We start from the raw sequence: 19,974 nt of genomic DNA on the forward strand, positions 1-19,974 counted from the left end.
GTTAATATTTGAAATCTTAAAAAATCCTTTTCTTTCTGTTTTCTTTCTATTTCTGAGTAACAACGTCTGTGTGTCAAAATCAGGCTCCTGCTCGTCAAGAATAACGTTCGGAGATCGTTATGTGAAAAATACTTCCATCTACGCCGGACACTCCTAGCAACATGTACTATCGGCCAAGAATACTTAGAAGTGATCATCAACTCACTAATTACTTTGTTTTGTTATTGTTAAGACCAATTACACTAAGTATTATAATGTTCTTAAAGGTTTTGCGCCCGTTCGAGAAAGGCTTCGTCCAGTTTTCGAACTGTTTGACTCAAGCCAAAAAAAAGCTTTCTTTGAAAATTCTTCAAAATTTCATGTTTCGTATTTTGAAAATATAAAAACGCAAAAATGTGCCAAATTACTTCAACTTCCCAAATCTTTTTTCAAAATTTATCTGGTATGCGCTAAGCAATTTTGAGGATTCATTGATTGAAAAGAACGATTTTAATACCCCCTTTTTACATTTTGTGTTCTCATGATCTTTAATTTAAAAATAAAAAAATATATTTATGGTCAACGTATAGTTTCTAACTTCACCTCTCTGGGATACTAAGTGAATTTTTTTTCGTGCATGCCGTAGCTGATTTACAGTCTTTTTTCCGAAGCATGTTTTTTCGGATTATTTCTTAGACTTTGAACAACGGAAAACTTTACTGCTGCAGGTGAATATTGTCTGAGAAACATGTTTGATTTACTTCAAAAGGTTGCCAAAACTATAAATTTTTAGTAAAAATCGGATGAGAAACAAGAGAGATTTGTTGAAAGGTTGGTTTTAGTCACGAGTGTCAAACTCCAGGGACTGTAACAGGTAAAAATTTCAGGGATCAATTTTATAGAGGCTTTCTGTTATCAGACTCAAATATCAATGGTTTTTTTTCCTCTAAATATCGTTCGAAATTAAACAGATTTGTACAGATTTTTGCTATAAGATTAAAATGATATAAGAAAAGGAATTAATTGCTAAAACGGGTATCACAAAGGCCATTTTGCTTAGAAGGTATCTAAACTGGTTCTGGAAGGCCATTTTTAGACCATTTTTTTTGTTGTTAATTGTTCTCTCTGCCCTGTATGTCATTACATTTTTGGTTCAAGTTTCCATTATCTCTAAGTGTCTAACCCTGGTTTTAAGATACCATTTTCAGCTCTGATTTGAGTGACAAGTGTCTGAGAGTTCAACCTTCTAATTCTTCCTTTTTGAAGTTTGAGCTGAAAAACTTAATCTGAAATCTTCAGTTGAAATCTAAGTCTAAAATATACGACTGTGATTTGAAACTGAAAACAAACATCTGGATTAGCGAGTTAGTAGAAGGATTAAATCTATGTCCAAAACAAAAACAGGTAGCCTTAAATTAAGGGCTAAACTCGTAATCTGCTTTTTTAATTTCCCTGTAGCTTGAATTGCAATTTGGTATCTGAAGTCTACTTCTGAACATTGAATCTACGGATATTTGAAATTCGGGTTTATTCAGGAATCAATTTTCAAAAATATCTATTTGAATCTGAAATACATAAACAAACATAAAGCCTTTGTTTAACTTATTGAATTCAGTCCATGGACTTAATTCAAAACTGAAAGGAGGTTTTGATCACCTGTTGCATAAAAACGCATGAGTCCAATTTGTGAAAAGAATGTGAATCATCCCAGATGAACAGTTCAATCAAACGAACATTCCTAACTCGATCCTAATCATTAGTTGCCAATAGCACTTTCCAATTTGTAGCCATTTTGTAGCCAGTCAGTAGTAGAAGGCTAATGTGATGCAGCAGATGGCTTCAATCTTCCTGGGATGAAAGTAGGTATGTAGGTACGTTTATTGTAAGGCTACACCATGATCACAGCCCCTCTACATCTGGCTTGGTTTGGTTTGGTTTTCCTTGTCACATGTCTCCCTAGTTTGACATAAGACGCTCTGCCATGTGAGATAGCTCCTAATTAATGAGATTTTCTCCTTTTGTGTGCACAGAGAAAGCCTTTCAAGGGTCTGATGCATGTTCACTAGTCGATTGTTGAAATTTGGTAGAGTAAATGTGTCTGATTAAAGTGGATTGAGTTCGATAGAAGGCTCTTGATGAAGAGGAGAGGTAGAAGTAGGTTTTCTAATCAATATATATTGAAGGAAGTAAGAAGAAGGAAGAAGGAAGAAGGAAGAAGGAAGAAGGAAGAAGGAAGAAGGAAGAAGGAAGAAGGAAGAAGGAAGAAGGAAGAAGGAAGAAGGAAGAAGGAAGAAGGAAGAAGGAAGAAGGAAGAAGGAAGAAGGAAGAAGGAAGAAGGAAGAAGGAAGAAGGAAGAGGGAAGAAGGAAGAAGGAAGAAGGAAGAAGGAAGAAGGAAGAGGGAAGAAGGAAGAAGGAAGAATGAAGAAGGAAGAAGGAAGAAGGAAGAGGGAAGAAGGAAGAAGGAAGAAGGAAGAAGGAAGAAGGAAGAAGGAAGAAGGAAGAAGGAAGAAGGAAGAAGGAAGAAGGAAGAAGGAAGAAGGAAGAAGGAAGAAGGAAGAAGGAAGAAGGAAGAAGGAAGAAGGAAGAAGGAAGAAGGAAGAAGGAAGAAGGAAGAAGGAAGAAGGAAGAAGGAAGAAGGAAGAAGGAAGAAGGAAGAAGGAAGAAGGAAGAAGGAAGAAGGAAGAAGGAAGAAGGAAGAAGGAAGAAGGAAGAAGGAAGAAGGAAGAAGGAAGAAGGAAGAAGGAAGAAGGAAGAAGGAAGAAGGAAGAAGGAAGAAGGAAGAAGGAAGAAGGAAGAAGGAAGAAGGAAGAAGGAAGAAGGAAGAAGGAAGAAGGAAGAAGGAAGAAGGAAGAAGGAAGAAGGAAGAAGGAAGAAGGAAGAAGGAAGAAGGAAGAAGGAAGAAGGAAAAAGGGAGAAGGAAAGAAGAGAGCGGGAAAAATAAATAGAACATAGTAAACTTCTCAAGACCTAAACAGAAGAAAACACCCGATGGAGTTTCCACTTCAAAGTTCCCTCCTAATGGAGTCGCAATTAATCACACCTGACTTGGTGATTCATGGAGGAAGTTAGCTTATTGACAAATAACCACCACCTTTGCCGAATTTCACTGTTAACGGTTCCTACGAAATATGTATAACAGTAGACGGAAGTCGTCCGTCATTTGCCCTTGCACCTGTAACACGAGGAAAAGGCGGAAAGCATGAAGGAAGGGTGATAATAATAACTTACCTATTAGCGGATTAATATTCTCGTGCCGTAAACTGTGCGCCATAATCAGAAGATCCATCGCTTTCGCTCGAAGTTCATGGGAAGATCCGGAACCGGAGGGGATCTCTTTCAGCTGCACTAAATCACCCTGAAATGGGAAAAAATAGCCCCCGGGTGTTCCGGAAGATTCACGTTATGCCAGACGCCCAGAGAGTTCGTATTCGTGTATGTAAGCTTTCGTGTCTGAGTGTGTGGGTGAGGAATAGAAAAGTTATCGAAGCGGGTGAAAATCTTTGAAACCGGGCATTCGATCGATTATATTGCTCGGGAATTTGGCGGATAAACGATGTTTGCCGCATGGTTTAGTACAGAATTACAACGCTCTATCTCTTTGGAAAATGCTTTCACATTCGAACCAAGACAATGGCGCCGGGGGATTTGTTCCGGAGCGTCTTGATGAGATTTTCCACCAAAGAGAAGAAAGTAATAAATTGCCGCCACTCTTCGTCCTATACATAATCGATGGCAATGTGTAAAGCCTTTAACCGGGTGAAATCTCAAAAGCAAAACTGGTTGGAAAGTAGATTTTCAACCAGTTGCTTTGAATTTACAACACCCCTGATAGTTGGAAACACCACTCTCTGGGTCTGTGTCTAGATTCCATTCTTGGCAGAAGACGTCTTCTGAAGACGACCGTTGAAATCGACATCGAATCCACTTACGTTGTAGCGAGCTTTCAGTTCCAGGGCCCCGATGGCCCCCGAGGGATTGTGGTGGTGGTTGCTGCTGCCGGCTCCAAGTGTTTCGCTTCCGGATCCGGTTGCTGCCGCCGTTTTCGAGCCGATTGGAACTGCGGTGGTGCCGCTACTGCCGGCCAGCGGTGGAAGAGCGGGGGCAGCGGCCGTTGTTGCCGAGGCTGCTGCTGCCGATGACGGCAAACCCAAGTTCTTGAGGGACCCGATTGAGCCCTTCAGTAGGTCCGGTTTTTCCACTTCCGGGCCGCCGAATTCCTGCAGCTGCTGCAAGCCAACAGCACAGCATGGCTTCGATGCCTTCGTCCACCTGTTGCCGTCGAAAAGGGAGAAAAAAAAAGTTAAAATAAATGTGCTCACTGGAATTGTAAAGTAAAATTTTAGCGATGAATTTTTATGGTAAAGCAAACTATTGATTTACAAAAATTGAAAAAAATATTTAACAGATATATTTAGATAGAGCAAATGATGTAAAATTTTCGTAAAACTCTAAACATCGTTGTGTTACGCATTAAAGTTAACCGTTATTTGGCTGAAGTTTGGCATGAGGTCTTCTGGCAGACCAAGGAACGATCTCAGATTCCAAGATTTTGATTTCTGAATGTCCATTATATTCATAAGATTTCCAAACTCACAATCATATTTTGCTTAACGACATCGATCACATCATAATACCGATCAACAAACGATCATTATTGAGTACTCATGCTCCTGAAATGCTTCGCAATTTTAGATGGAATGTTCGGCCGGATGAAATTTTAAAGAGAAATTTATTTATATAAAACTAGATGACTCGGTAAACTTTGTTTTACTTTTTATTAAATAATTTTCTATAAATGTTTAACTTCTGCTACACGTCCTTTACTCCTTCATGCTCGTGAATCATGTTTTATGTCCCATTTTTAGTTCATAAAGGCCCCTTTCCATAAAAAAAAATGAAATTCCTGGAACTATTATTCAAACCATCGGATTCCAAATTTCACTGCATTACAACCGTTCGTTCATACGTGATGGTGTTTCAAAGAAAAGGCCTCCATTTTTATATACAGTGAGCGGAATAAGAAAAGTACCACTATGTGTTTTGCTTATTAATATATGAATGGTTGTAAATCACCAAAATGTTCTTCTTCAGTTTGTTTTGAATTGTTTAACGGATAAATCAAGCATGAGTTTACTTTTTTTGGACGTAGCGATTGGCGTTGAGGACCAAAAATATGAAAAAAGGGTGCGAAATAAGAATAGTACGACTTATGTTTTTCAACAAAAACCATATTATTTTTAAAAATTTACTGCGTGTAAAAGTGAATAATATTGCTTCTATGAATTATTTGAATTTTTTTTTTGTTTCGATTATAGTCGTTTTAACATCTTTATGTCATTCGCGACTTATATCAACGATGAAGTTGGTGGACAAGTCATTGAAAAACTTATCCGGTACAACTGTGATCGATGTTTACTCTTGGGCTCGAACTCACGGACATCAGCTCAGAAAGCAACTGACTTGCCAACTGAGCTATATCACAAGCCCCATTATTTGAATAGATAACTGCATTTTAAAGAGTTTTCTTGAATTCCAAAGTTTTTCAAAGGTATTAAAAGGGGGTTTAAAGAGATGCTATTCTAGAACTAAGGAGCTTGATAAGTTTTTTGGATTCAAATGGTTTTTGGATTCAAATGTTTTTTGGGTTCAAATTCAGTCTCAAATCTATGTTTCATCATTTCGCATCATATTAATGAATGTTAATGAAAAAATTATACAGTTTGGTAAAGTGTTACAGCTCAAATATCAAATTCCTTAATGCTAGAGGAGTATCTCTTAAAACCCCTTTTCAAAACCTTTGGAATTCTAGAAAACTGCTTAAAATCCATTTATCAATTCAAATAATTCGTAGAAGCAATATTATTCCCTTTAACACAGTAAATTTTTAGAAATAATATTGTTTTCGTTGAAAAACTCAAGTGATACTTTTCTTATTTCTCACCCTATTTTCATATTTTTGGTCCTCAACGCCAATTGCAACGTCCAAAATAAGAAAACTTATGTTTGATTGAAACGTTAAACAATTCAAAACAAATTGTAAAAGAAAATTTTGTTGGTTTACAATCATTCATATTTTAACAAGCAAAACACAAAGTGGTACTATTCTTATTTCGCTCACTGTATAAGACTAGCTGACCCGGTGTGCTTCGCTACACCTTCCAAAAATTAGAACATGGGTGGCCAACATTTTCAACAGGCAAAAAAACAAATTGTTTTGGAGTACTGATTCAGAAAAGGAAAAAATAACGACAGATTTTTGAAAAAAACCTTATTAAACATTTGTCTAGGTGACATCGAGTACAAGGTTCCAAAAAATAGTCTGTATTTTTTTCGAGAAAAAAAATTCTGAATTTCTGTGATTTTACCAAAAATTCTGAGATGATTTTCTGTGATGCTGTGTCCTTCAATTTCTTTGAAAATTTATGATAAATAGGGTCTTTTTTAACATTTTAGTTGGGAAAAATAAATTAACATTAACAATTCTATCATAATTATCTAGTTCAATGTAAGAAATCTGAATTTTATATTGGTGAAAGGAATATAATTTGGATATCTTTGAGTATTTCTAAATTCTGTGTTCTGTGACACAGATTCTGTGATGAAAACTTGCTCGAAATTCTGTGAAATAACAAATTTTTCTTTGATTTCGGCAACCTTGATCGAGTATAGATTCATCTCAATAAGTCGTTTTTATTACTTGCACATTTTTTACAAATTTTGCTCCATTTAGAAAATAGTAGAAATATGAAATATTACGAAGCAGGAAAAGAATTATCCCTCCCAACTTATGAATGTAGGTACCTCAATCTTTTCAAGGGATTTATTGAATTTTATAGTCTCCAAATATAAAAAATGTCCGCCCTTTTTCCAAAGTTTTCAACTTCACCGTTTTCCATAGAAAAAAAAAATTGAAAAATAAAAAAACGCAGAATAGAATTCTTGAAAAAAGTAAAGTTTACAAGTTTTTAGTATTTAAAAGAAAAAAATCAACGAACTTTAGTTATATTATAAATAATATTAATTTTTCAAAGTGCGGACCTCAACCTCAATTCAATTCCATTATTTTCAATTTTTCTATTCATATCTATAAATAGAATGAATACGAATTTGATTATTTTATAATACTTGCACCTCTTTAAATTAAAAGTTTTGCTAAAAAAAGACGTTCTTCTGAGTGATTTGTCAGTACCAAATCGGTTCTAGTTGAATTGTACTCCCCAACTGTAAATTCTGTTAAGTTTTTTATTATTGATGTACATAAATACAGAGCACGTTGCCAAATAAAATATATTTGGATTTGGTTTAATTTTCATGATTAAACCCTTTTTGTAAACCTTAGCAAAAAATAGCAAATTGGAAAAATTTACAGAGCATACTTTCTACATTGTACATAATTTGAAAAAAGTCTCAAATTTTGATGGATGAACAAAATTGTTGAAATTTACTTAAAGTTTGGAATGGTTGGAGTTATATTATTTAATTATGATGCTGATATGATTCGGTGAGTTTTTTACGATTTTTATACGATTTCGATAGAGCTTAGATTATCTTTTCAAGGCTATCCTATGTCCTCAACATTTAAACTAGAGTCCGCTTGAAAGCTCTTCATACTCATGATATTTAGTCACCAAAACCCAATCGGAAAATATTGAAATATGTGTAATGTGAATTTACTGGTAATATGTCAAATACCGTACAGATTTGATAGTTTTAAAATTGTTATCGTTTATGTATTCAGTGACGTTAACTTTTTTTTTTTTGTAAGTTTATGAGGCCCTCAGAGCAAAAGGGGTATAAGTGAAAAAAGGTCGATTTTGAGTAAATATTGTAGAACGATTTTCCATGTTTTAAATTATGTTTAGTGATTTTCTTGTAAATGGCCAAACTAGACAATTGAAAAGCGTGTTTTCTCGTGTTGTGTATGCAGACCATGAAAAACTTTTAACTTTTAGAGCATGTTTTTTTCAAAAAGAGCTTCGCGGGCCACATAACAATCATAGAAACATATCTCGTATCCAAATACTTTCCCATGTTAAAATCATATTAATTTTATTATCGCCATATGTTCAACTTGTGGACATGACACATTACAACTTGAAATGATGCCAATAAGCACCGGTCATGGTATGAAATCTGGCTACTTTTTATACTGAAAATTACTATATTTTTATTTGTTTTACCAAAATGTACAAATTAAACTCATATGGATAAGCTGTAACCCAAAGAATCAAGGAAAAGAATGCTTGTTAATGGAAACAATTTATTTTTTTAATTGTGTTATTCGGCTGAATCACAGCAATTTTCTATTTTTTGTGCTGAGGATCCTTTTTGCGACTTATCGAGATTTAAACTTACTGACCTTATCTGTTCATTAACAATCGATTGAAAAGCGGTATTCAAAGATTGAATGAATTTAAGAAAAAAATCTGTTCATGCTTCGACGGTGGTATGAATATTTCCTAAAAATGTTCATTTTAACATCACACAAAACCTTAAAATGATGATTTTTGAACCGAGAAGGCAAACTGTTATCAAAGTTTCCTTGCATCTATTTTTTAATTTCAATCTTAAATCAGATACACCGGGACAATGGTAAAACGGATTTTACCATAGGTGAACTTGTATAAATCTAAGAAAAGTATGTAAATCTTTATAACAAACGATTTTCGTTTGTTGTATAACAAAACCAGTTCTCTACAAACTCTTGTTGAAAGTAAAATGTGTAAAGTTAACCAAGTTAACATTAGTCCCGTTTATTGAAAACACAACGCTTTTTCTGGACTTGTTCATAGATGCGAAACAGAATGTAAAGGCTTTGAAATGAATTTAATACGTGTTCTGTATATTTTATCAAATTTTATTGATATATCTGCATTTTTTTGCAGTATAAGTTAATATTTGATACTCCACTTTTACTGAATGCTGTTCCAATCAAAAGACCTTTATTGACAAAGACATTTAATAATTTTGAATAGTCACTTCAGATTCAACACACGGGATGTGAAATGACAGGAGCTAATATTATTCTCATCACTTGGTCATATCAAAAATTTTTCTAAAAAATTCTGCTTCCACTGGAATATCAACCCAAAAAATATTTTTCATCAAAAGTCTAAGTAGCCAAAATATTTAAACCAAAACCACACTTTTCATGTTAAGTACATATATGAATTGTGTGTAAATAAACAGTACAGTGTTTTTCGGTGTATGATGTAAAAAAAGTGGAGCTTATTTAGACAGATTGTTTATTCGTGCCTAACAATTTAAAGATAAAAAAAATTTAAACATTTATTGTAAATGTTGAATGTTTACTGAAAATTCTTCCGGAAAATGCATATCCTGACTTTTTGTTATGAAAAAGTGGTTTATTTTTTTGAAAACTTTCACTTATGCTTGCAAAAAACAAAAAGTTTTCTGCATTTGGCCTTTAGATACATCAATCCCCTATTTTAAAGGACAGGCTCTTGTTCAGTTCATGTGTCTGTTCATTTTTACCAGATTTTGTTGATGTGCTTAAAATTTAAAAGACGCTTGATACATCTTCAGTTTAGTACATGTTCAAAAAATGTTTTCGATCTATTTGTGTTGAAAACATGTTATTCTTTTTTTCTGTAATCGATATGAATCCAAACTCACCTTCTATTAAGGCGTATTGGATTATAAAATTGTATGTAAATCTTCCCACTTCCTTTTTTTCAAACGTCCGCCTAGAGTCATACCATGGTATTATATGCATCAGTATTAAAATCATAATTTTTAGACAACAACTGCTGCTTTATATAACACAAAACCAAAAAAGTTTTAATTTTTAAAATCATTTATATGGTTTTGATTCGATCGGCAAAGTGACTTGCACGGACGTCAAAAATATTCGATCTGTGAAAAAGCCGTTCAAGTCGACAAGTAGCAACATTAAGAAGCACAATTGGCACAAATGAACTTTTAACTGTTTATAAGCGTACAATAACGTACAAAAGTGTTTGATGATACCTTTGTGTTAATGAGACCAATCATGTTTGTCTAAAGTTTGATAAAAAGCACTCGATGGAAAATCTCTCGAGTACCTTATATTTTAGCCTAGAGTGTCCATTTCCCGCCCATTTTTCCGTTCTCGGGAATTGGGAATCGGGAAATCTGACAACCAAATTGGGGATCCCGGGAAATATTGGAAAACATTTAAAATGTATGTACTTTGAATGAAATACGGAAACGTGCATTATCTTTGCTTTAAAGGATTCAGGAAGATTTAATCAAAAGCTTGAATCATCTATAGGAAAATTTGCTTTTTAGCTTCAACAATCTTTTATTCGTTCTTCATTTTACATGTCGTCAAACGAAAAAAAAATCATTCGTTCTTGAATACCAGATCAGGTATGATGTTTCAGCCATGAAAACTGTAACTTTTGAGAAAGTACGTTTATATTATACGTACTGCCTTGTTTGCATACATGTTTCAAAAAATTGCATACATGTTTCAAAAAAATGATGGAAAAAGAATGAAGATAAAAATTCAAATATCTAAAACTTGTTCTACAACACTGCAACATGTTGACTAGAGAGATCGACACATTGTCAAAAATCTTTTTTTCTATGAATACATTATCAAAATCTATCTTTGATTTGTGTTGAACTTATTAAAATTTGAAATACAAAAAGCCGTACAAAACATAGTATGTGTCGAGAATTCCGGGAATGAAAACTGGATTCCTTGGGAAACGGGAATTTCCGTTTTTTTTTAGTTCGCGGGATTACCCGACCGGGAATTCCCGGGATGGACATCAGCCAAATGTGAACTTCAAAAGTTCAAAACAAAGTAGTTATGTGACTTTTGGATTCTTGGGTAAAATTAAAGTGTTAGAGTAGTTGTAATCAGTGTAACAGAAATCGTAAAACGAAAATCGATGAACACACATTTGATTATAAAGTGTTGAAATTTTATGATTTTATACTTGAATTGGTCAAAATATAAGTCTTGTCATAATCGATCTTCAACTTTCTGTTTCAAATGAGTATATGAACAGAATATGAACAGAAAAGCTTTTTCTTCAATTAAAATTCCAAGATTACGATGAAATTATAGTTATAAAATCATTGGAAAGTTTATATTTATGAACTTTTAAAACAACCAACTGTGTCTGTGTAAAACCAAGCTTTTCTATTGGTTCAATATAAGTTCCTAATCTACTATATCTACATTCATATAAATCAAGAGTTTTTCAATACGATTTCAGAAATATGAGTTATATTTGTTATAAAATAGTATATATTCTGAATACCACAAAAATCATAACAAAAAATTGTATAAGCATCTGATAGCAGACATTTGAACTATGAAAATGTATAGATTTTGGAAATCGATTCAGCATTTGATCTTGAAAAGAAAACGAAGTTAATAAAGGATTATTAAGTAAAAAAGTTTTGATTTTGTAGTTTGTGAGCTCAGCGTCTCTTTGACTTATCAACTACCAAAAGGTTAATCAAACTAGAATATCGGTTTGTGGAGAAAATTACAGACACTACTTAATCTATATATATATATACCTTTAAAATAATTTTGAAATAAATATACGGGATTTTTCACATAAACTTAGCTTTTGATGCATCACATTGATTCTACGTGTGCTTTGTAGTAGCTAATGTAATTCCATACAATTGACACATGAATTTGACGTAAAGATTATGTTATGCAAGTTATGTTATGGAGTTATGGATGGATTAGAATTCTTTTTTCTGGTTTCTCAAGCGTGTGGTAGTAAATTTTAATTGGAGAATTGTTGTCTTTTGTTGAGCTCTAGAGGCTTCAGCGCCGGAAGACGTGCAGTAGACTACAATGAACGTCTTGCGGGACCCAAGCACAAGAAATACAAATCCGTGCATTGAGAGCGAGGAGGTATGTATATTGATTTCGTCGTTGAAATTTATTTTAATTTAAGCTGGTGTTTGTTTTGTATCGGAGGAATCCATTTTGGGTCATGTCTATTGGCACAAGGAAACGATCCATCAACTGAACAAGGTAAATTATTCATCATTTTGAAAATGGTATTTTTTTTATTAATTTTTTTCCAACTTCTACGGAATTCCACTAACCAACTCGCTGGCAAGAGGTCGCGAAATTGAGTTTTTATAATATCGATTAATGAAGTTTAGTGACAGTGAACGTGTGTGACAATGTCAACAGTAATGATTATTGAAGTAAATTTTTTTGATCATGAAATTGAATTTATTTTCATTTTTATTTACCGAAAATAAAATCGAAAAAAATAGAAAAAAAAATCCAAAAATCATTTCTATACTAAAGACATTTCAAGTAGCTTTCATCATCACATCGCGTTGAACTCATTAAAAATTCACGTAAGTTGTAGGTGACTTTCATGAAGCGTCAATTCCTATAGGGACGCGTTTATATATCTATTCCGTAGCATCTACGTTGATTTTCATCAATTGGATAAAAATTATGTAGTTTTTCACGTAGCTGCTACCTGCAGATTATTTTGGGTGTAATAATGGATTTCTGTCACTATAGACTTGGAAACTACTGAACCGATCTGTTTGAAACTTTGCAGGTGGGTGCTGAGGCCGAGGGACCTATTACAGTTTGAGACCCCTCCCTCTTACTGTAAGGGGGGAGGGAGTCTCCCAAGTAATATAGAAATGTTTGCATAACTTGGGAACCAAATGGTATCAAATTTGGCATGGGAGGGTATTTGGCTACGAAAAATATTTCTATGATAATTCAGTACCTAGGAGGGTAGGAAGAGGGTAGGGGGGGGGGGGGCTTGTTTATAATTTTTTACATAACTCGAGAACTAATGAACCTGATGAAAACAAATTTGGCATGGGAGAGTATTGGAATACGAGAAATGATTCTAGGATAATGTCAGACCCTTTCCTTCTTCCAGTGAGGATATAGAAAAGGAGGAGGGGGGCTTCTATACTTTTTTATTGCATAACTTGAGAAAAATGCGAGCAATTGGAACCAAATTTGGTTTAAACTGGTATTTGAGTTCGACAAATAGTTCTATGAATATTTGGTGCTCTTCGCTTCGTGCAGTGGGGAGATAAAAAGGTGAGAGAGGGTTCCTAAAGAATTTTCAGTATAACTGGAAAACTAATCAAGTAAATGAAACCAAATTTGGCATGGAAAGGAATTTGTTTACGAGAAATGTTACTTTGATATTTTGAGAATCCTCTATTCTTCAAGGAGCAACATTTTAAGAGGAGAGGATGCTCCCATACAATTTTTAAGATTACTCGAGAATTTATCAAGCGAGTGGATCCAAATTAAGCTTGGGAGGGTTTTGAGTACAAGGAATGTTTCTAAGAATATTTAGTACTACTGCCTCCTTCCAGTGGAGATATAGGTAGGCAAGAGGGGGGCTCCTTTACAATTTTTCGCACAACTTTAGAGTTTATCGAGGAAATGGAACCAAATTTGGCATGGGAAGGAATTTAAATACGAGAAAAGGTTATATGCTTATTTGAGACTCGTTTCTCCTTCAATTGGGGATAAAGTTAGGAAAGTGGGAAGCTGTCATGCAATTGTTTTACATAAACCCAAAATTTATCTAACAAATGTAACCAATTATTACATGGGAAATCATTTGCGTACGAAAAATAGTTCTATGATTATTTGAAACACCACTTTTCTTCTAGGGAGTACACAGAAAGTAGGGAGGGGGCTACTATATAATTGTGTTGGTGTAACTGGAGATGTTATTAAGCAAATAGAACCAAATTTGGTTTGGGAAGGTACTTAATAACGAGATATGTTTCTATGAATGTCATAGACCCATCTGCCTTGCAGTGTGGGGAAGAACGGATGAGATTGTATTGCTTATCAACCAATGGAACCAAATTTGATATAATAGGGTTTTTGATTAGAAAAAATGGGATCCTTCCAGTAGTTGCAGATCAGAATGAGAAACAGGGGCTTCCATACAGGTTTTTTGGCATAAATCGAGTACTTATTAAGCAATAGAAACCATTAAGATGATAGAGGTTGTTTTCGTACGTAAAATTTGAGACCCTTACTTTAATCTCGAAACAAATCAGAATAATGGAACGAAATGTGACGTTATTTTAATACTAAAAATGTGTCTAAAGTAGTTCATTAGCCCTTCCCCCGTAAGAAGGGGGAATGGGTGGAATCCATACAAGCTAAACATTCGTTTTGGCAAAATTAAAGAATCAATCTGAAGCTTATAGAAACATCGCAAAATTGCAAATGCAACTCCAGTTGAAGCTCTTATTTCAAAGCGGTTGCTTCAGAATTATGTTGAAATTTAACCTTAAACGATGCCAAAAAACCAATTTATACAATTTTAAAAATTTTCATTTAATATTGGAAGGGGTAACAAAGCACACCGGGACAGCTAGTTAAAATATATAATCGTTGAGTCAAAAGCCGCAGCTCTTTCGTACGCGTTTTAAGGCTTCGTTTTGCGTAAAATAGAAATTGTATAAATGCGGTAGAAATGTTCAACTAATTTGATCGAATTAAAACGAGATAGATTTAAAACTGCACTGCTAATACTAAGCATTTGAATGTTTGGTATAAGGGTAGGAATTCCCAAATAATTACAAACATCATATATTTCAGCTGCATGGTCTTCAAAGGAACCATTTCCGAAGCAAGCAACGTAGAGCAAATATTATGAGAAAGTTATCAATTTTTTAGAGTTTGTAAAAGTAACTTTTCCACCATAGAGCAACTGGAAATACGCCCGCGGGGATGTTAATCCTCATTTAAACCTTGTTGCTTACATCGGACCGAGGCAACAGCAGAAAAAAAGCTAAACCACCACGATGAACGTTGGAAAAAGCTCAATAAAATGAGGCAGGAAAGGTAGCAACAACAAAAAAACGGAACCAACTTCTACCCAGGTTGGTACTTAATTTATGTTTCTCACTTCGCCGGGTTTGACTTTCCCTTTCCGTTTTGCTCAGGTAACTCAGCTAGCTAGAGGTACCTGGCAACCAACAAATAACTAACTTATTACTACAACCAACAAAACCGCTCAACTTACCCTTCTCATGTCAACCGGAAATACAAAATCCGACGGCGAGAGCACGATCTTGTTTGGTCCTTTCGAGAGACGAGTTTTTATCAGATAGTTGCTGGCGATTGTTGCATGGAATGGAAGAAAGAGAGAGAAAAAAATGGAGAAGAAAGAAAATTCACACGTTAAAATGAAACTGTCAAAGGTTCGATTATGGTTGTTGGGTGTTGTTACAATGTTTTTGGATTGTCATTTGTCGGTTTATATATTTTTTGCTCCCCGTTCTATCCTTTTTGGCATCATAAGCTTCCGTTCGAACCAAGGCGAGGTGTATCGTGTCGTGAGCTGAATGGAAAAATGCTCCATCCTCCTAGGGACTATATAGAGAAATGGAAAGGAGCAGAAATTGACCCCGAATGCAGACCTCTTTATAGCTCGCTCGCCTCTTTATGCTGAGGTGGTGGGCGGGTTCTTTTTGTTGAAAAAGCTGAAACTGACGACTTTGGTACCAATTAGCAGCTAATTAAGTGAACCCTCTTGGGTGTTTATTCATCTAGAAAAAAGGATAGGAGCCCCAAGCCAGTCGTATTAAGGGGGTAGATTGAACCGAGTTTTATTTTCCTTCTGCTCCTTTCTCTATTGTTGCAAACGCTTAAACTTTTGATCTGGTAGTTTTTTCTGCTTCCACTCAATTGAAATTGACTTGAATTGATTTTTAATTAAGAAATCATAAAGCGGTTTCGGCTCTCTAATGAAATGGTACGGCAGCTACTCGAAGGATGAAAGTAACAGCTTTGAAGTGTTCTTGGAATTAAGCTCTTGGGGAGCTATAAATTTTGCTTGAGAGCTGAGTTCATTCACAGTTTAAATGTGTCTGATTCATTTGTGAATGGTTTTTTTTATATTTATGGAAATTTGATAGGAATATGAGAAAAATAGTATTATCCAATGCTGAACACAGTGAAACTGATTTTTTTGTAATTGAACCCAAATAAATTTTCTTAATTAAAACACAAATAAATTTGCAAGGAAGGGCAATAAATGAAATGTCAAATTATATGCTTTAACCGTGTGTATTGGACTCAAAATTGTATTTTGTTTTCGATAAATATGAGCTTGATGAACATATTTTATTCGGAAATTGATGGGAATGCTCTACAATGTTAAAATTTAAGCCGACAAACACGAAAATCGGCATTCGATATCTTTGAAACCCGCTGACCCAAAATCAACAATTTGAATATTTTTAAGTTACTGGAAGTGTTGTGTTTAATTTTGTAGAATAAAGTTTTATTCTAAGATTAATAACACTTGATTTTGCTTTAGTGTAGCATTTCAGCGGCCAGCGAAAAAAAAAAGAGTTATCTCGTATTTGGTCCACCATGTGTTAATATAAAATTTTAAAATCTGTGCCATTGAAATTTTAACAGTTATCGATTGCTGCGGAGGAATCGTAGCACAGTCAATTTTAAATGAATTAATTTGAAGATATAAGGTTTTGGTAATGCATTTTAAAAAGGATGTATGCGTCAAGTGTAAATAAACAGAGTTATCAGCTGGAAAATTACGTTCGGAGACCTACAATGTATTTGAACAAAGTTATCTGAAGAAAATTATATATTTGAGGAAAAAATGACAAAACTATATCTTTGCTGGGAGCTTTTGTATGGAGCTGCCGAACTTTTAAAGCGTTTTACTCGAAATAGGGATGTTGTGGCATATTCGCCGTATTCAAAATGCATATTCACAATGACAGTGTTTTCCAGTCACATAAAAACCTAACAAAGACTTTGATTAAAAGTTTTTTTTTGAAAGCTTTAAATTTTTGTCATTTTTCTTAACAACACCCCACACAATTTTCATCGAATTTTGGGTCCAAACTCTCTCACTGTACGCGGTTTTGCATACCCCCGATTGGCCGCAGCCCGTGGCGTAGAGGATAGCCTTCAAGACTTCTTAGCCAGCGGGTATGATATCGAATCCCGGTCACGGCATACATAGTAAACTTTCTCTGGGTTGGTGGTTTTAGCATAAGGTTGCCAGATTGCCCAGTTTTATCCAGGTGTGTCTGGATATTTAAAACAAAATTTTACAAAAGTCTGGCCCGGCCCGGTTGCCGGGATTCCATTAGAAAAGCCCGGATCTTCACGGAAAAATTGAGTTATTCATAAAATGCGTTGCGGTTATACGTTCAGTATAACTAATCGGTTGTTGTTCATAATTTGCATATCCCCAATGCAATTCTGAGTAGTTTTGGGTTGCCAGTATACAGTTTTGAACTAAATCTCGATTATTCAGCCTTGTATAAAAAGTTTGTTGTTGTTGGAATTTTATTTGAAGGGATGTCGAGGCGAAAAAAAAGAAAAATCACTTGTGCTTTCGTATGTAATGGAGTAACAATCAAACTGTTTTATTGATATGTGCTATTAATTCGAGGTAAATCATCAATTTTAACTTTTCCTTTGCAAAATCTGTCGCTTCTCTTCATTTGGGCCTTGAGAAATTGGTGCGTTGATGTAAAATCTTATATATAAAAATGGAGGCGTTTTCTTTGTAACAACATCACGTATGAATGGTCGGTCGGAATGAAGTGAAATTTGGTATCCGAGGGTTTTTTGGGTCAGAGATGGTTTGTATAAAAGTTTCAAAGATCTCATTTTTTATGAAAGGTGGTTCCAATACAAATTCAACTTTATTTGTTATGATTTCCATAAGAATCTATTCGCGAGCACGATGCAGTTAAGGACGTGTAGATAAAATTAAACATTTATTACGATTTATACTTTAGAAAGTAAAACGAAGTTTACCGGGTCAGCTAGTATTTTATTAAAACTGCTAAAATTGTTTGTTTTTTATTTTTTCATTTTAAATTGGGCTTAATAGAAGAAAAATCGACCGCTATCCGATAATGTGCATCAGTAAACAACCGAGGAAGTATGTGTTATTATTATAGTCTACAAGTGCCGCGAGGCGCCGGGCGGCTGGTTGAGTAAGAATTAAGAATTCAATTCACAAGAACAATAATCTTATAATTATGTTACATTTTTAGTGGCTGCAGCAGTCTCCGCTTCCGAGAAGAAGGATTTAGATCAGCTCCGTTTCGTATGTCACAGCAACAAGAACCATTTCCGGTTCTAGTACGACGAAGAAAGTGGAAAGGACGTCCACAAGAACGACAGCAGAAAACGGCATCCGAATCCTGCAACAGCAAAAGCTCATAACAAAGAAAAAGGTATGTCAAACAACATTAAACAGACGCTTGAAATGTTTTGCAGCTCCTGGTTTTCCAAATTTGATTTTTTTTTAACTGCAGCACAGACGTTTGTTGCTTGTTAAGGAACGGGAAGTCGAAACGCAGGTACGGGACTGATACTGCAGAAACAGCTGGGGATCGAGCTGAACCAAGAGATGTTGGATCTAACCTGAAATATTCTCGGTGCCAATCCGGACATCGCCAACCAGTTGAATCCTCGATGGGTGTGTATCGAACAGTTCTACCATTCTGCCAACTTGAGGAAGCAACCGTTTCGGTCTGGTCAGTTCACCGGAAAGGTATCAGAAAAATCGTTAATGATTGTGTTTGTTCCCAATCAGATCTCAATGTTTTCTATCCAACAAAGTTTTTCCTAAGATTTTCGATTTCGATCAAAGTTTTCAGTAAAATTAATTGTTACAAGACGACCTGATTCTATTATGCTATTACAAAAGATCAAAATTAATTTTTTTTTCAGAATTCTGCATGCCCTCCTGGCCTTGAGAGTACATTTATGTTAATCGGCACGGAATGTTACGGGACTTTCAAGTTGAGCCTTATAAGATTTGAGTTTGTACGAAAAAAAAAAATATTTAAAAAGCAATATTCTGGCACCAGGATGGTCGGTCTTATATATTTAATTGACAATCAAGATTTTAATGCTACGCAAGAAAATAAATTTTTAAGATTTTTTTTGAGAAATTTCATTAACTTTTACTTTTTTGAAGAAATTTTGAAAATGCCTGGGCATCCCCATGTCAAAATATACAGAATTAACTAACTGGCCGATAGCTCGCAAATGTATAAAAGCTCTATAGACACGCTCTGCATAAAACGCCCAAACATAAAAGTGCGTAGAGACACTTTTCTTGAAACTGTATGGATTTTTATACAGATTAGAGTTACTTTGGTTACCGTGTTGCCCGGATTCATTCACTTCATTTGTCAAAAAAAAAAACAAATAAAAATCAAATAGTGTTGTGAATTTTTTTATTTATGCGTCTGCAACGAATTTTTTTAGCAGGATTTATAAAAATAACCACGAGAAGTTTTTTGAAAGCTTAAAATATGATTTAAAAACAACTGATGGAAAAATAAATTTTTTCTTGTATTTTTTCTTGATTTGTGTTGAGTGGTTTCTGAATTTTGACTAAATTTGCCCAGATATAGCCCGGATTTTCGGTCAACATTTTGGAATCGAATGCCCGGATTTTGCCAGGTTTTTAGATGAAGTCGTCCGAATTTTCCGGCCCGGGTACGTGCTGAAAAAATTCTGGTAACCTTATTTTAGCATTTGTTAGATGCTAGCCATCATATCCTCGAAAGATGTTCGCTTAGAGTTAAGAAAAAGGAATCTCTTTAAGGAAACATCAAGTTTCATTGAGATCCTATATGTGTTTGTGTTCATTAAAAAAAATCATTCAAACCAAATATTATAGCGCCAGTACCAAATTTTACTTCAGAAGTCTGACGACTTCCGAACTTGAAGTCATGTAAATTTATTAGCAATAACTTGTTCTAATTATTTGCAGGTTAAAACATGTAAAGGCACAAGATTATTTAATACTGTGTAGGTCGTGGACGGTCGTTTTTCTCTAGTTCTCCCGCCTAGTCGTCGCGTTCCTGGTTGTTCGTTGAAATTGGGTTGTGCTGTGTTTCCTTGTGTTTTGAAAACACGAAAATTTTCTGAATCATTTAAAGTGACCCAGCTTTGGTTCAATGAAAAGGAAATGGCCTTTGGA

The 19,974-nt window shown here is 34.7% G+C and overlaps 1 protein-coding gene across 1 annotated transcript in view; it reads right to left on the minus strand.

The window, feature by feature from the left end:
- LOC129757714 (uncharacterized) overlaps positions 1–19,974 on the minus strand; it is a 468,755-nt gene that overhangs the window by 73,713 nt on the left and 375,068 nt on the right. The window contains 4 exon segments of the mRNA XM_055755003.1: positions 3,209–3,335; positions 3,910–4,212; positions 4,214–4,249; positions 15,007–15,097. Coding sequence (XP_055610978.1) covers positions 3,209–3,335; positions 3,910–4,212; positions 4,214–4,249; positions 15,007–15,097 — 557 coding nt within the window.

Source organism: Uranotaenia lowii, chromosome 3 (genome assembly GCF_029784155.1).
Source record: "Uranotaenia lowii strain MFRU-FL chromosome 3, ASM2978415v1, whole genome shotgun sequence".
NCBI lineage: Eukaryota > Metazoa > Arthropoda > Insecta > Diptera > Culicidae > Uranotaenia > Uranotaenia lowii.